Source organism: Giraffa tippelskirchi, chromosome 5 (genome assembly GCF_054371585.1).
Source record: "Giraffa tippelskirchi isolate mGirTip1 chromosome 5, T2T-mGirTip1v1.2.pri, whole genome shotgun sequence".
Classification (NCBI taxonomy): Eukaryota; Metazoa; Chordata; class Mammalia; order Artiodactyla; family Giraffidae; genus Giraffa; species Giraffa tippelskirchi.
In genome coordinates, this window is record NC_137279.1 from 93,895,584 (window position 1) to 93,914,347 (window position 18,764).

Consider the following 18,764-nt stretch of genomic DNA (forward strand, 5'->3'; position numbering starts at 1 on the left):
CTGCAGGCAAATTCTTTACCCACTGAGCCACCAGGGAAGCCCAAGAATACTGGAATGGGTAGCCTACCCCTTCTCCAGCGGATCTTCCCGACCCAGGAATTGAACTGGGGTCTCATGCATTGCAGGCGGATTCTTTACCAGCTGAGCTACCAGAGCAGCCCATAGGACAATATAAATTGTCAAGCCTGAAGAAAAAGATAAAGATTGAAGAAGAGAGAGCTCTAAGCGACCTTTGGGATACTTTCGAGCAGAACAACCATATGTATTGTAGATGTCCCAGAGGGAGAAAACAGAAAGAAGCAAGAGAAAATATTTGAAGAAATAATGGTTGAAAACTTACCAACTTTCATGAAAGATGTGAATGTAAATACCCAGGGTACTTAACAAACTCCAAGTAAGATGAACTGAAAATGAGACACATACCAAGACATGTTAAAATCAAACTTTCAAGATATAAAGAGCAAGTCTTGGAATCAGCCCAAGACAAGGAAATCATTACATACAGTGACATTTTGGAGGCCAGAAGACAGTGGGCCAGTATATGTAGTGTGCTAAAAGAACGTGTCAACCAGGATTCCTATATGTAGCAAAGCTATCCTTCAGAAGTGAGGAGGAAATAAAATCATTCCCAAATAAACAAAAGATGAGGGACTTTTTGAGTGCTAGAACTACCCTGCAGAAATACTCAACAGTCTCCTGCAAGGTTACCAGGAGAACTTACAGGACACCAGACAGTACTTCCATGCCATATGGAGAAATAAAGATCTTAATAAAGGTAAATACATGGGCAATTATAAAAGCTAGAATTAATTTGACAGTGTTTTGTAGCTGTTCTTTTTTTTTCTACACAGTTTAGAAAACTAATGCACTTAGTGGAATTGTTAGTTTATTTTTTGTGTGTGCACATAATATAAAAAGATGTAATTTTGTGACATCTGGAAGGAGTAGAAATGGCTGTAAAGGAGTAGTGTTTTTTTATGTTTTTGAAGTTAAGCTACTATAAATAAAATTATAGTTTTATAACTTAAGGATATTCAGTGTAATCCTCATGATAACCACAAATGCAATAGCTACAGACATGTACAAAAAGAAATTCAGGAAGAATGTAAACATTTCACTCCAAAAATTTAACTAAACACAATAGAAAGCAGGAATTCAGGCGAGAAGGGACAGAAACCTCTAGGGCATATAGAAAATAAATTGTTCAATGACAAGTAATTCCTTATCAGTAATTAATTTAAAGGTAAATGGATTAAACTCTCAAAAAGAGAATGGGATTCAGCATCATTTATGATAAAAAAAACTCTCTACAAAGTGGGTAAAAGAATGTATCACAGCATAATAAAGGGTGAATGTGACAACCAACAAGTGAAAAATTGAAAGCTTTTCCTCTGGAATCAGGAACAAAACCAAAACAAGAATGTCCGCTCCTACCACTTCTATTCAACATAATACTGCAAGTTTTACCCAGATAAGGTAGGTAAGAAAAAAATTAAGTAAAAGGCATCCAGTTGAAAAGGAACAAGTAAAACTGTCTCTATTTGCAAATGACTATTTGCAAATAGTATTACATATAGAAAAAATACTATATATATTACATGTATAATGTAGAAATATAAAAAATTAGATATAGAAAAAATACTGTTTACAAATAGTATTACATATAGAAAACCCTAAAGACTCCCATCAGAAAACTTTTTAGAACTGAAAATTTAGTGAAGTTTCAGGAGACAAAATCAAAATATAAAAATCAGTTGCATTTTCATACACGAATAACTATCAGAAATTAAAAAACAATCCTTTTGCAATAGCATCTTTCTTTTTCTGGGCTCCCAAATCACTGCAGATGGTGATTGCAGCCATGAAATTAAAAGACGCTTACTCCTTGGAAGGAAAGTTATGACCAACCTAGACAGCATATTAAAAAGCAGAGACATTACTTTGTCAACAAAGGTCTGTGTAGTCAAGGCTATGGTTTTTCCAGTGGTCATGTATGGATGTGAGAGTTGACTATAAAGAAAGCTGAGTGCCGAAGAATTGATGCTTTGGAACTGTGATGTTGGAGAAGACTCCTGAGAGTCCCTCGGACAGCAAGGAGATCCAACCAGTCCATCCTAAAGGAGATCAGTCCTGGGTATTCATTGGAAGGACTGATGTTGAAGCTGAAACTCCAATACTTTGGCCACTTGATGTGAAGAGCTGACTCATTTGAAAAGACCCTGATGCTGGGAAAGATTGAGGGCAGGAGGAGAAGGGGACGACAGAGGATGAGATGGTCGGATGGCATCACCGACTCAATGGACATGGGTTTGGGTAGACTCCGGGAGTTGGTGATGGACAGGGAGGCCTGGCGTGCTGCAGTTCATGGGGTCGCAAAGAGTCGGACGTGACTGAGCAACTGAACTGAACTGAACTGAACTGTGCTATATAATTAGGACCTTGTTTATCCATTCTATATATATCTCTTATATATAACTATATATATAAGTTTGTATCTCCTAATCCCAAATTCTCAACCCAGTCCTCTTTCATTCCCCTCCCCCTTGGCAACCACCAGTCTATTCTCTATGTCCCTGATTCTGTTTCTGTTGCATAGATAGATTCATTTGTATTGTATTTTAGATTCTACTACATCTTCTTTATCCATTTATCTATCCGGGCACATTTAAGTTGTTTACATGTTTTGGTTATTGTGGATAGTGGTGCTATGAACATAGGAGTATATGTATCTTTTTGAATTATAGTTTTGTCTGGATATATGCCCAGGAGTGGGATTGCTTAATCATATGGTAATTCTATTTTTAGTTTTCAGAGGAACCTCCATACTGTTTTCCACAGTGGCTTCACCAACTTACATTCCCACCAACAGTGTAGGAGGGTTCCCTTTTCACTTGAGAGAATATTTTCATATACTTGGGATAGATAAAATTATCTTAAACAGGATATAAATAGCACTAACTATAAAAGAACTGATCGAATTAATGATTTCTATTCATCCAAAGGAAACTTTTGAGTGTAAAAAGCACGCCATACATTGCGAAAGGGGTATTTACAATGTGTTTATCTGACAAAGAACTTACTTCTGGATGAAATTTAGAATCTGTGGATCAGTAAGAAAAAGGCAACCCAATTTTTAAAAAAGGTAATAGACATGTCAGAAGAATACAAAAGTGGTCAGTAATCAAAAGGTGCTTAATATCTTTAGTCATCAGAGAGAAATACTAATTAAGCCATGTTAAAATTCAAAGTGTTAACAAGGGTATAACACAACGTGAATGATCTGTTGTGTTACTGCTGGTGGAACTGTAAATTGGTATGACAACTTACAAAAGATGTTTGTACCTACCAAAGCTAATAAACACATTAAGTAATCTAGCAACCCTACTCATAAGTATATCCCCAACATAAGTGAGTGTTTATATTCAAAAGGCAGGTGCAAAAAAATAAAAAAGACATGTGCAAGAATGTCCACAGAAATTTTTTTTTAAGGCTGTGCCACGCAGCTTGTGGGATCTCAGTTCCCTGACCAGAGATTAAACCCAGGCCATAACAGTGAAAGCCCAGAATCCTAAGTGCTAGGCAACCAGGGAATTCCCCAGAAATTTTTTTTTAATAATAGCTAAAAACTGAAAATAGTCCATTGTTTATCAGTATTAAAATAGATCAGTAAATTTTGCTAAATTCATATAATGGAATACGACATAGCAGTATAAAGGTGTACTATAATAGAGTGCAACATTGAGTCAAAGAAGGTAGGCATATATTTGTACATAACATTGTATATTCTGTATGACTCCATTTAATTGACGTTTAAAACAGATGAAACTATAATCTCTATGGGGATAGAGATTATAATGGTGGCAGTTCTTTGAGGGAGGGTACTGACTGGGAAAGAGGTTACACAAGTGTAGAGATATATAACATTCAACAAACTATACATTTAAAATTTTGTATTCTGTGTAAGTTATGCCTCTCCCCATGTTTTTAATACAATATATTTTAGTATAGGGTCAAATTTTAAATGTTACGGTATGGAACAAGGGTTAGCAATCTTGGAATGTGGCTGTGTGCCAATAAAAATTTAGAAAGACCTGGGGGGAGTTTGTCTGCCTCCATAGTTTCCCAACCACTAGTATAGACTAAAAATAAATAAATGGGACCTAATCAAACTTACAAGCTCTAGCACAGCAAAGGAAACCATAAACAAAACGAAAAGACAACCTATGAACTGAGAGAAAATATTTGCAAATGATGCAACCAACAAGGGCTTCATTTCCAAAATATACACACAACTCATATAACTCAATTACAAACCAAAAAAAAATCAGTTGGGCAGAAGAACTAAATAGACATTACTCCAAAGAAGATGTACAGATGACCAATAAGCATTTGAAAAGATGCTCAACATTGCTAATTATTGAAGAAATGCAAATCAAAACTACAACAAGGTATCACCTCACACTGGTCAGAATGGCCATCATTAAAAGGTCTACCAGTATCAAATGCTGGAGAGGGTGAGGTGAAAAGGAAACCCTCTTATACTGTTGGTAGAAACGTAAATTGATGCAGCCACTATGGAAAGCAGTATGGAGGTTCCTTAATAAACTAAAAGTAGAGTAGCCATATGATCCAGCAGTCCCACTCCTGGGCATATACCTAGAGAAAACACTTAATTCAAAAATTTATGTACCTTAATGTTCATAACAGCATTATTTACAGTAACTAAAACATGGAAGCCATCTAAGTGTCCATCAAGAGATCAGTGGAATTTGCAGGGCAGCAGTGGAGACACAGGTACAGACAACAGGTTTGTGGACCCAGCAGGGGAAGGAGAGGGTAGGATGAATGGAGAAAGTGGCATGGAAATATATACACCACCATATGTAAGATAGATAGCTAGTGGGAATATGCTGTACGACTCATGGAGCTCAAACCAGTGCTGTAACAACCTAGAGGTGTGGGATGGGGTGGGAGGGAGGTTGAAGAGGGAGGGGACATATGTATACCTACGGCTGATTCATGTTGATGTATGGCAGAATCCAACACAATATTATAAAGCAATTATCCTTCAAAATAATAATAATATAATAATACATTTTTTAAAAGATGAATGAATAAAGATGTGTGTATATATATGCTGTGTGTGTGTGTACGTGTGTACACGCTACTCAGACATAAAAAAGAATGAAATAATACCATTTGCAGCAACATGGATGAACTTAGAGATTATAATACTAAGTGAAGTAAGTCAGAGGAAGATGAATACCACATGATATCACTTATATGTGGGATCTGGGCTTCCCTGATGGCTTAGATGGTAAAGAATCTGCCTGCAATGCAGGAGACCCGAGTTTGATCCCTGGGTCAGGAAGATCCCCTGGTGAAGGGAATGGCAACCCACTCTAGTATTCTTGTCTGGAGAATACCGTGGACAGAGGAGCCTGGTGGGTTACACTCCATGGAGTCGCAGAGTTGAACACTACTGAGCGACTTACACCTTCACTTTCGTATGTGACATCTAAAATGTACAAATGAGCTTATTTATAAAACAGAAACAGACCCGCAGGCATAGAGAATCTTACAATTTTCAAAGGGGATAGGAATGGGGAAGGATAAATTAGGATTTAAGGATTTGCAGATATAAACTGCTATATACAAAATAGATAAACAGGGCTTCCCTGGTGGCTCACTGGTAAAGAATCTGCCTGCCAATGTAGGAGGTACGGCTTTCATCTCTGATTCAGGAAGATCCCACTTGCCATGGAGCAGCTAAGCCTGAGAGACACAACTGCTAAAGCCCACACACTCTAGAGCCCGTGCTCCACAATAAGATACACCACTGCAATGAGAATCCCTCGCGCCACAACCCCTGCTTACCACAACTAGAAAAAAGCCTGTGCAGCAACAAAAACCCAGCAGAGCCAGAAATAATTAAATAAACAGCAAAATCCTACTGTATAGTACAAGAAACTATATTCCGTATCCATATTCTCAAAAGAATTTGAGAAAAAGCACTCAGTAAATGTTAGCTAAAATTATATGTTACTCTATAAAGCATCTAGAACAGTACATGATAGCCTATTAATAAAGGAAGTAAAATAGAACAAAAGAGACACTTGCATACAGGTTAGAAAGGTGGAGATCAGTAGAAACTAGAAGATTTTTATGGGTAATCCATAGGAAATAATTGTAATTTGTTTAGTAAATAAACTAATGCTCTATGTTAAAAGGACTTTGAATACTAAGCAAGAAATGTTTGACCTTTGACAGCAGTAAACATGTTTTCCAAAAAACTGGTTTAGGACTATTAATCTGTCAGTATCATACAGACTGGATAGAAGAAAAGAGAGATTAAAGATGGAGTGACTGGCCAGGAAACTTGAGTGATTGGATATAGAAACAGGCAAATCTGAAATCAGTATACCAACCTTTCTGGTTCTCAGGCATGGTATTATGAATCTCTGCCTTTAACTCTTGTCCCTTTCTCTATAGGTCTGTTAATGGAGTGTACCGGATTGGACTATACGCTCTTAAAGATATGCCAGCTGGTACTGAACTCACTTATGATTACAACTTTCATTCTTTCAATGTTGAAAAACAGGTAAGAATGATAAATTCAAGAGGGAGTTTGAACTTTATAATAGTACTCTATATAACATGAGCCTTCAGTGAACATTACTGATTTGTAGCCACTAAGAAATACATTGGAAAAGATTCACTCTTTGTTCCACTTATCTAGGATACATATGTCACAGTTATTCTTTCAGAACTCGGTAGAAGAGACTGCTCAATTTTTGCCTCCAGTCAGTTCTTAATTTTTCTTGTGAAGTTTTTCCAAAATTTAATCTTTCCTTTCTACTACAGTGGAAACCATTTATATTTATTCTACTCAAAATGAGTTATGTTCCTCTGTATGAAAATTTGATTCAAACTTATTACTGGGTGTCCAGATACTCAGGCATTCTGTTTAAACTTTTAGATTAGACTACAGACTGAAAGCGTTATTCTTTTTCCCTTCAAAGCAACTGTGTAAGTGCGGCTTTGAGAAATGTCGAGGAATCATTGGAGGCAAGAGTCAACGCATGAATGGACTCACCAGCAACAAAAGTAGCCAACCAGTGACCACACATAAAAAGTCTGGGCGGTCAAAAGAGAAAAGGAAGTCTAAGCACAAGCTGAAGAAAAGGGTAAATAATAATCTCATGGTTTTCTCCAAATATCTGCCTATAGGTAATTAATGAAATAAGGGAGGTACCAGAGGGTGGCATCTTTAGAGTGGTTTTCATATTCTTTGAGGTGATTTATGATTTATCTTGTTTTTCCTGCAATCTAATCCATCTGTTTTTTAGAGAGGCCACCTCTCTGAGGAACCCAGTGAAAGCATCAACACTCCAACAAGGTTGACCCCTCAATTACAAATGAAGCCAATGTCCAATCGGGAGAGGTAAAAAGAAAATTTTCTTATCTCCGCTCTTTAAATTATGTGACTTGCTTGACAGTTTAAAAATTATTAAACATGTATATAGTTGAGACATTTGTTTTTTGCAGGAAGACTTTAAACAAGCATTCAGGGGTGAACTTAGGTGGAGGAAGGAACTAATTTCTAACTGAAATTTAACTTTCTATTCAAATGTGATTGTAGGCCAAAGAAAAAGATATATGTGTGTGTGTATAGTAGTTGCAGTTTCTATGAGTTTGTCACCAATGTTTACACTTTCATATCATGTTATAGGCGTTACAGATATCTGAAAATATCATTCACACTCATTCTACCTTAAAATTACTGTGGTTATTAAACCCACCACTAGATCTTGTGTTAAAAATTAATGTTCATTTCTATATCACAACTTCAGGGTGTTTGTTTAATATTCTGCAAACTGTATCTCAGTTTATTCAGTTCCCTTTTAATCCTGTATACTAAAAAGTACTTAAAATTTTAAAGACTTTTAGTTAACATTGTTGAGAGGAAGATTACTTGTGCTTCACCAGACTGCCGAAGGAGTGTACAGCACAGAAGAGATTAAGAATCCCTGTTTTGTTGATAAATTAACAGAGCAATAAAAAGGATCTTTAGTAGTCATCTTTACTTTTCCCTATATTAAGATATTTGTCCATGTCTGAAATAAGAGAAATAAATATGTATGTCCTATTTTTCAAATTATCTTGGGACATTTCCTGCATCTTCCTTGACTATGTATTCCAATATCTTAGCAAGTTCATCCTTATCTATAACTTTACTATAATTTTAGCCCCTTTCAGCATATTTCACTTTGAATCATAGAAATTTTACATTTCAGTAAAAGAGAGAAGTCCAGTGGTCTCTTCTTTGGCTGCATAGCAGCTTAGGGAGCTTTTTAAAACTCCTTATGCCCAGGCCACACTTCAAACCACTTACATCAGAATTTTCAGAAGTGGAACCCAGGTATCAATAGTTTGTAAAACTCCCCAAGTGATCTCAATGTGCAGCTAAAGTCAGGAACTATAAAATTAGTCTAACCTCCCTTTACTGAGGCCCATAGTTTGAGACTTAAGGTCCCATCTGTTTACATGTATGTTAGAGTGAAAATCAAATTATGGAATCATCAAAATTGTGTAGGTTAATCAAGATGCATATAACTCATTTAAGTTTAGAGATCTATGCAGTAGCACTGTACCTAACATGGTTTGCCCAGTGCATATCCATCTTAAATATCTTTACCTACATCTGACAGTCCAGTTCTCCTTGTTACAGATGACCCTAAGCCTGTACTTCATCTTGGCAGATTCCTTTAGAATTCTACAAATACTGCATAAAGCTGTACCTTCAAGTCAACATGCTTCAGTTGCCAAAATTGTTGCAACTTTTAGGTAGTATTTGTCAGATATTTGTAAATATTATAGAGAAATGTTTTGTGCTGTGTGAAAAAAATCAAGATGCAAAACTGAATAATGTTTCTCCATATGTAGTTCTCTTTAAAATAGCTGATTTCACTGATAAGTATTCATTTATATCATCATACCAGTGGCTTACATAGAGTAAACATGTAGTTAATGTTCCTTGGATGGATGAATAAAGGAGCTCCTTTCTTCCTTCCTTATAGAAACTTTGTGTTAAAGCATCATGTGTTCCTGGTCCGAAACTGGGAGAAGATTCGGCAGAAACAGGAGGAAGTAAAGCACACCAGTGATAACATTCATTCAGCATCATTATATACCCGTTGGAATGGCATCTGCCGAGATGATGGGAACATCAAGTCTGGTAAGGACCAGGAGACATTCTTGTTAGTTTACACATACCAGTCCACCATAACTTATCCATCCCAGCACTTAACTTCTTCGTCTCTACTCTAAAGAATAGGAAGAAACCCCCTTCCACCAGCCTTCCAGACATCACCTATAGTCTTATAACTACTAGATATAGAGGATCCTTTGTGTTTAGGATCCTTTCCTACCTAGAAAATAACTTGCAGACAGGATAAACAGTGATGCCAAATGCAGGAGAAAATGACATTAGTGTTGATTTCAATACTTTGTTTTCCTCCACATTCAGATCAGCATTATACAGAGATGTTCAGATTTTCTTTCTCTGACTTTCACAAGGGAATAATGTACCAGTACTCCAGAGTTCAGATCTGGTATCCAGAACAGACCTTAAGCAGAAAATTTTACATATGCAAGCATCCTTTCTAACTGAAAATTAAATATTAAAAGCTCGTGCTCTTTTTTTTTTCCCACACCATCCTTCGGCTTGAGGGATCTTAGTTCCCCAACTGAACAGGGATCAAACCTCATGCCTTCCTCAGTGAAAGCACAGAGTCCCAACTCCTGGACCACAAGGAAATTCCTCTCATACTGTTCATTTACTCTTTCTTTCCCTCAAAAAGAAGCAAGGAATTCCTTGGTGGTCCAGTGGTTAGGACTTGGTGCTTTCACTCCCAGGGCCCAGGTTTAATCCAGTTTCAGAGAACTGAGATCCTGCAAGCAGCACAAGATACCAGGGAAAAAAAAGTAGGAGCAGTCTGCATGGTGTATGAGGCAACATGTTGAGTGGGGACTAGATCGATTTAGAAATTTGCCCAAAATCTTACATCTTCTCGGTGATTTGATTGGCATAAATTCTGTGAACTTACTTTCCAATTAGTTCAAGTCTTCTGAAAATAACAGCTTTCCTGAGTATTTATTATAGGTCAGGCACTGAGCTAAAACATATTAAAGGGTTATTCCATTTAATCTACACAGATTACCTCTCGAGGGAAGTACAGACATTGTGCTTACTTTACTGCACTTTGCAGATACGATTTTCTACAAATTAAAAGTTTTGTGGCAACCCTGTTTGGAGCAGTCTACAGTGCCATTTTTCTAAGAGTATTCTCTCCCTTTGTATCCGCACAATATTTCAAACTTTTCCAATATTTGTTACAGTGATTTGTGATTAGTGATCATTGATGTTACTATTGTAATGGTTTGGTGGCATCTCAAACCATGAACTTAATAAATGTTGTGTGTATTCTGACTACTCCAGCTGCCTAGCCATTCTCTGCTACCCTCCACCCAATCACACCCCATCTCCTGGCTCTCTCCCTATCTTTGGGCTTCCCTAACACCTAAGATACAATAGTATTGAAATTAGGCCAACTAATAACCCTGCAGTGGGCCCTAAGTGTTCAAGTGAAAGGAAGAGTTGCATGTCTCTCGCTTTAAATCAAAAGCTGTAAATTTAAAAAAAAAAGCTGGAAATGATTAAGCTTAGTGAAGAAGGCATGCCTAAGCCAAGACATGCTAAAAGCTAGGTTGCTTGCACCAAACAGTTAGCCAAGTTGTAAATATGAAGGAAAAGTTCTTGAAGGAAATTAAAAGTGACACTCCAGTGAACACACAAATGATAACAAAGTTAAACTGCCCTATTGTGGGGTTTTTTTGTTTGGTTTTTTTTTTGGATTTTCTTTTTATTTTTTTATTGAAGGATAATTGCTTTACAGAATTTTATGCTCTATTGTTGATATTTCTGCTTTATTGACTATGCCAAAGCCTTTGACTATGTGGATCACAATAAACTGTGGAAAATTCTCAAAGAGGTGGGAATATCAGACCACCTAACCTGCCTCTTTGAGAAACCTGTATGCAGGTCAGGAAGCAACAGTTAGAACTGGACATGGAACAACAGACTGGTTCCAAATAGGAAAAGGAGTATATCAAGGCTGTTTATTGTCACCTTGCTTATTTAACTTATGTGCATGAGAAACACTGGGCTGGAGGAAGCACAAGCTGGAATCAAGATTGCAGGGAGAAATATCAGTAACCTCAGCTATGCACATGACACCTCCCTTATGGCAGAAAGTGAAGAAGAACTAAAGAGCCTCTTGATGAAAGTGAAAGAGGAGAGTGAAAACGTTGGCTTAAAGCTCATCATTCAGAAAACTAAGATCATGGCATCCGGTCCCATCATTTCATGGCAAATTGATGGGGAAACAGTGGAGACAGTGGCTGACTTTCTTTTTCTGGGCTCCCAAATCACTGCAGATGGTGATTGCAGCCATGAAATTAAAAGACGCTTACTCCTTGGAAGGAAAGTTATGACCAACCTAGACAGCATATTAAAAGCAGAGACATTACTTTGTCAACAAAGGTCTGTGTAGTCAAGGCTATGGTTTTTCCAGTGGTTGTGTATGGATGTGAGAGTTGACTATAAAGAAAGCTGAGTGCCGAAGAATTGATGCTTTGGAACTGTGGTGTTGGAGAACACTCTTGAGAGTCCCTCGGACAGCAAGGAGATCCAACCAGTCCATCCTAAAGGAGATCAGTCCTGGGTATTCATTGGAAGGACTGATGTTGAAGCTGAAACTCCAATACTTTGGCCACTTGATGCGAAAAGCTGACTCATTTGAAAAGACCCTGATGCTGGGAAAGATTGAGGGCAGGAGGAGAAGGGGACGACAGAGGATGAGATGGTCGGATGGCATCACCGACTCAATGGACATGGGTTTGGGTAGACTCCGGGAGTTGGTGATGGACAGGGAGGCCTGGCGTGCTGCGGTTCATGGGGTCACAAAGAGTCGGACACGACTGAGCGACTGAACTGAACTGAACTAATTGTTGATATGGAGAAAGTGTGAGTGGTCTGGGTAGAAGGTCAAACCAGCCACTACATCCTCTTAAGCCAAAGCCTAATCCAGAACTGTCGTCAGTTCTATGAAGGCCTAGAGATGTGATGAAGCTGCAGAAGAAAAGACTGAAGCTAGCAGAGGTTAGTTCATGAGGTTTAAGGAAAAACTGTCTGTAACATCTAAGTACAAGGTGAAGCAGCCAGTTCTGATGTAGAAGCTACAGAAAGTTATCCAGAGGATATGGCTAAGATCGTTAATGAAGGTGGCTACACTAAACAACAGATTTTCTGTGTAGGTGAAATAGCCTAATACTGAAAGATGCTACCTGCTTTGCCTCTGCTGTTTTAAAGAAATGATGTGAAAGTCGCTTGCTGCTACTGCTGCTAGGTCGCTTCGGTCGTGTCCAACTCTGTGCGACCCCATAGACGGCAGCCCACCAGGCTCCCCCGTCCCTGGGATTCTCCAGGCAAGAACACTGGAGTGGGTTGCCATTTCCTTCTCCAATGCATGAAAGGGAAAAGTGAAAGTGAAGTCACTCAGTCGTATCCGACTCTTAGCGACCCCATGGACTGCAGCCTACCAGGCTCCTCCATCCATGGGATTTTCCAGGCACGAGTACTGGAGTGGGGTGCCATTGCCTTCTCTGGAAAGTCGCTTAGTCGTATCCAACTCTTTGCAACCCCACAGACTATAGTCCATGGAATTCTCCAGGCCAGAATACTGGAGTGGCTAGCCTTTCCTTTCTCCAGGGGATCTTCCCAACCCAGGGATCAAACCCAGGTCTCCCACATTGCAGGTGGATTCTTTACCAGCTGAGCCACAACAGAATCTAGACAATAGCACATCTGTTACAGAGTGGTTTACTGAATACTTTAAGCCCTCAGTTGAGACCTACTACTCAAGAAAAATTATTTCCTTTCAAAATACCACTGCTCATTGACAGTGTACCTGGTCACCCAAGAGCTCTGATGGAGGTGTGCAGTGAGATTAATACTGTTTTCACGCCTGCTAGTGCAACATCCACTCTACAACCTGTGGATTGAGGAGTAATTTCCATATTCAAGTTTTATCATCTAAGAAGTACATTTCATAAGGCTACAGCTGCACGGATATTGAACCTCTGATGGATCTGGGCAAAGAAAATTGAAAACCTGGAAAAGATTCCAGAGCCCATTAAGAATATTCATGGTTCACAGGAGGAGGTCAAAATATCAACATTAATAGGAGTTTGAAAGCATGTCCAAACCTCATGGATGATTTTGAGGGGATCAAGACTTCAGTGTAAGAAGTAAACTGCAGCTGTGGTAGAAACAGCAAGAGAACTAGAATTAGAAGAGGGACCTGAAAGTGTGACTGAACTGCTGCAATATTGTGGTAAAATTTTCATGGATGAGGAGTTCCTTCTTATGGATGAGAAAAGAAAGTAACTTCTTGAGATGGAATCTACTCCTGGTGAAGATGCTGTGAAGATTTTTCTGAAATGGCACAAAGGATTTAGAATATTACATAAACTTAGTTACTGAGGCAGGGTCAGCAACAGGGTTTGAAAAGGTTGACTCCAATTTTGAAGTAAGTTCTATGGATAAATTGTTCTCCAAGAGCATTGCATGAAGAAAAAAGTGTATTGCATGCTGCAGAGAAATCATTTATAAAAGAAAGAGTCAAAGATGTGGCAAACTGCATTGCTGTCTTGTCTTCAGAAATTGCCTCAGCCACCCCATCCTTCAGTAGCTACCACCCTGATCAGTCAGCAGCTATCAATATCAAGTCAAGAACCTCCACCATTAAAAAGATTATAACTTGCTGAAGACTCAGATAATGTTTAGCATTTTTTGGCAATAAAGTATTTTTTAGTTAAGGTATATATGTTGGTTTTTTAGACATAATGCTATTGTACACTTAATAGATTACAGTATATATTACCATAATATACTTATGGTAAAGATTTTTTTCACATGCATTGGGAAACCAAAATCTCTGTGTGACTCTCTTTATTGCAGTATTCACATTATTGTAGTGTTCTGTAACCAAATCTGCAATATCTCTGAAATGCCTGTACTACCACTATTCACATTTTATAGTTGAGAAGCTAAGACACAGAGTTTAAGTATCTTTCCCCAAATCAGACAGTTAGTAAGTAGTGAGACCAGAATTCAAAAACAGACACACATATCTGAAACTCAGACTTGGAACTACTATACTCTGTTGCATCTGGCCATTAGTAAGGTCCCTCTAAATTGTAGGATTTGTCTCTCTAGTAAACCCCAGTGTTTTCTTACTTTTCTTTGAGGAGGAGAGAAAGAACTCCATATCCACTAATCTGCTTAGTCACTTCAAGAAGAATAGAGAAAATAGCAGAAATCCATTACAGAAGAGAAAGCCACATAGAACTCCTCTTTTCCTGAAACTAATTTTTACTCTATCCTTCCAGATGTCTTCATGACCCAGTTCTCTGCCCTGCAGACTGCTCGATCTGTTCGAACAAGACGGTTGGCAGCAGCAGAGGAAAACATTGAAGTAGCTCGGGCAGCTCGCCTAGCCCAGATCTTCAAAGAGATCTGTGATGGCATAATCTCTTATAAAGGTACCCCAAATTCTTTCTCCTTAGCTTTTTAAAAAAATTATATCACTTTGTTCACCTGAGATATCCAAGACCAGGAACGCATGACAATTTAGGACTGTGGTTTTATATGGTTTACTTAGTTCTTCCTTTGTCAGAGTATAGAATTATAGGACTAATTATACAGTCTTCAGGGATTGTTGTCTCTGGATCATTGGCTGTTTAGATTAATTTTTTGTATTTATTGGAATATTATCATGGACTGAGGAGCCTGGTAGGCTACAGTCCATGGGGTCGCAAAGAGTCAGACACGACTGAGCGACTTCACTTCACTATCATAGTTAAGCACTATATTTAAAAATCACACATTTTAGCTGTAGGATAGAAGTAGGTCTTTGTCTTGCATATAATTTTCCTGAATGAGGCAGTGAATTAGCAATTTAAGAAAAAGGTATTAAAAATGTATGACATCGGTGGTTCTTATCTGTCAATCAAATGATTTACAGATATCTTTGAGAATAAAGTTGTGGACTCGTATCCCAGAAAAATATTATATACCTAATTTTGCATATATTTTGGAGGGTTCACAGGCCCTTTCTACATTAAGGAAAAGGATATAAAGTTACAAGTAAATTACTTTTGAAGCATTTTCATGCAAACATTTACCCTACTCTTTTCCTTTTCTAAGATACATCTCTTGGATTTGTGTTAGGGGTGAGGGTGGAGAAGGGGAGAGTTTTTCAATTTAGGTCCATAGTTTGGTAATGCACATGACTTTTTCTAACTATGAAATTTGTAGATATTTAAAATGAGAAATTTTAACAAATAATTGCTGCTTTTGCCTTCAGCTTTTTTCTGTTTTTTTTAATAATTGAAGTATAATTGATGTACAATATTATGTAAGTTATAGGTGTACAGTATAGAGATTTATAATTTTTAAAGGTTATACTTCATTTATAGTTATAGAATATTGGCTATATTCTTGTGTTATACAATATATCCTTGTTGCTTACTTTATACATAATATTTTGTATGTCTTAATCTGCTACCCCTATATTACCCCTCCCCCATTCCCTCTCCCTACTGGTAATCACTAATTTGTTCTCTATATCTCTGAGTCTTTTGTTGTTGTTGTCATTGTTAAAATCAGCCATCAACTTTTGCTTCCTTCCTTTCTCTAAATTCTGAGGAATTTGGTTTTCTTTCTCTGTCTGCTATTTATCTTCATATTTTAGTGGTTTTTTGCCATTTGTTAACCTCAGCATAGAGGAAAGGGCAGATCAACCTATCCTAATATGTAAAGTTTTGTGACACCTGTTCCCTTTACACTCCCTAAAGAACACACTCTGTGTTCTCAACCAGCCCTATCTGATCTAATATGAAATTACAGTAGATGTATCTGTATGCCATTATATTCTAGGCATGAAACAATAGGCTTTTTCTCTCTGTGTAGTGAGTTATTAGAAAGTAAGAAAGCAAGTGAGAAGCAGCCCCACAACGTGAACTTTATTTTTGTAATACAGACCAACTGTTGCAGGAAGATGGATTCCAGAAAATATTTACAGTACTGAATTATTCATTATCTGGAATCTAGTTGAATCCAAACCAACAGAGTACTGTTAACTCTGGGCAAATAGTAAGAACTGGAAAACATTTTTTGAATGTAGTTAAGTAGGAATTTGCCTTAAGTATCCTAGCTGCCGAGTTAAGTTCCCATATCTCATTTTTCTTGGAAAATTTTCATTACCCAGATAACGCTGTTTTACATTTCAAGTATATATATATATACACACACACACATACAGATACACACACACACACACTGTATCGTTCATATTTCAGGTAATCCTGAATGTGTCTTCTGAACTCTGCCTTTAACTACCCACATTTCTGAAAAGTCTTCTCATTTTTCACTGATCTCAAAAAAGAAAAAACCTTAGATTTTTTTTTTCCCCCTAACTTTAAATTTTGGGGATTCTACTTTTTCAGTTAGGAGTTAATACTTGCCTCCCTGTAGAGTCAGTCCATCTACTAAACCTTGCATTTTTTTGCAGATTCTTCCCGACAATCACTGGCAGCACCACTTTTGAACCTACCCCCAAAGAAAAAGTAAGTTCACATATGTGGGAATCATCTGAGTTTTAGAAAAGTCCTAAGTGTACCAGATTGACACCCTGGCTTTATGTTCCAGGAATGCTGATTATTATGAGAAGATCTCTGATCCCCTAGATCTTTCCACCATAGAGAAGCAGATCCTCATTGGTTATTATAAGACAGTGGAGGCTTTTGATGCTGACATGCTCAAGGTCTTTCGGAATGCAGAGGTATTTTTCACTGACTTCAAACACAGATTTAAGAAGTTTGTTCTGAAGAGATCTATTCTAGAAGTTTAAGATTTTTACCCTCTTCTCCTAGCATCCTTCATATTTCTGATTAAGAATTGGCAACAATTTTTATCGCATACCCTTAGGGTAAATTCTGCTTACTTGAAGTGCCTTGCTGTGTGCCTGCTAAGTCACTTCAGTCTTGTCTGACTCTTTGTAACCCCATGAACTGTAGCCCACCAGACTCCTCTGTTCATGGGATTCTCTAGGCAAGAATACTGGAGTGGGTTGCCATAGGGTTATAGTTTTCTAAATATTGGAGATATAATAAATGGAGACAATAATATTAGAATGAAAGGTTAAATCATACTCCCAAAACAATTTTTGTAAAAACTTAGTTTCATATTGAACCTTTACATTTATGTAATAGACATTTTGCTACATTTAAGTCGTATCTGTAGACTCTACTCAATAAGTATATGTGAAATACACAGAAACATGTATAGGCAAATAAATAGATATCTTAAGGATGAATCTGTATATAGTATGTTAGTATATTGTAGAATAGGTGAAGCTCATTGGAGGAGGGGTGGGCTTGAATTGATATAAAGAAGAAGATGTAGAATATTCTATGATACATAGAGGATATTATTCAGTGATTTTGAAATACCTTGGAGAGAGGTGTTTGAAGGTCAAAAGAGACTACTAGATGACAGAGGAATTGAGACTGAAGACAAGAAATGAGAGAAAACAGACAGATGGAAGAAGAATTGGAGCAGTCTTGAACTGTGACATGCTTTCTCCTTAACCCAGCTTCCAAATATATTTAGACTTGTAGCTTCATGTCCCTAGTATCTATAAGACAAAGGTAAATGGAGAGATTCTCCACGTTATTCTTGTGGTACTTAATCATGTCCCATGGTCTCTGTGTTTTTGATCCTTGTGGACAGTAAGGTCTGTGACAGGAGTTGAATGACAGAGCAATAGAGCAAATGGGAAAATTATCATGCAGATTCTAATTTTAATTCATTTTAGTTGAATTTAAGTTGTTTTCAGTTGTCTGGCACCTATATTTGATGGTATTAAAAATGTATTAACCAAATGGGAAGATAAAGAAAATCCTGCCACCTCTTCAGGTTTATTTTTAAGCCAAACATGATTTCTTTCTCCTGCTTTCTTCAGAAGTACTACGGGCGTAAATCCCCAGTTGGAAGAGATGTTTGCCGCCTACGAAAGGCCTATTACAATGCCCGGCATGAGGCATCAGCCCAAATTGATGAGATTGTGGGAGAGACAGCAAGTGAGGCAGACAGCAGTGAGACCTCAGTCTCTGAGAAGGAGAATGGGCATGAGAAGGACGATGATGTTATCCGCTGTATCTGTGGCCTCTACAAGGATGAAGGCCTCATGATCCAGTGTGACAAGTGCATGGTGAGGGTCAAGAGGTGAAGCAGAGGCCTAGTCCTGATGAGTGTGGTGACTATATTCAAAGCATTAGCCCCTGCCTCTTTTGACTTTGCTTGACAGACTGTGAACTTTAACTTTGCCTCAGTTTCTGTTATCCCTTACTGTTCACCATATTGTCCTTCTCCTTTTTTATCTCTCTCTTTCATTTTTTCCTCCCCTTCTTTTTTCTACCTCCTGTTCTTTGTGCCTACTTTCTACTGCACACTTCTGATGTAATCTGAATCAAGAAGAATGATAATATTTAAGGTAGTCCTTTACCTGAAAAACACTAGGGGTACTACACTCAATATAGCATTAATGTAGATGGAATTCAATATATAGAGCTCCTGA

The 18,764-nt window shown here is 37.7% G+C and overlaps 1 protein-coding gene across 3 annotated transcripts in view; it reads left to right on the plus strand.

Annotated features, from left to right (window-relative positions):
- Positions 1–18,764, plus strand: part of ASH1L (ASH1 like histone lysine methyltransferase) — a 201,291-nt gene that overhangs the window by 171,411 nt on the left and 11,116 nt on the right. For all 3 annotated transcript variants that reach the window (XM_081494190.1, XM_081494192.1, XM_081494189.1), the window contains 8 exons: positions 6,493–6,601; positions 7,023–7,187; positions 7,350–7,444; positions 9,081–9,238; positions 14,515–14,667; positions 16,698–16,752; positions 16,835–16,967; positions 18,150–18,398. In XM_081494190.1, coding sequence (XP_081350316.1) covers positions 6,493–6,601; positions 7,023–7,187; positions 7,350–7,444; positions 9,081–9,238; positions 14,515–14,667; positions 16,698–16,752; positions 16,835–16,967; positions 18,150–18,398 — 1,117 coding nt within the window. The remainder of the gene's footprint in view (positions 1–6,492; positions 6,602–7,022; positions 7,188–7,349; positions 7,445–9,080; positions 9,239–14,514; positions 14,668–16,697; positions 16,753–16,834; positions 16,968–18,149; positions 18,399–18,764) is intronic.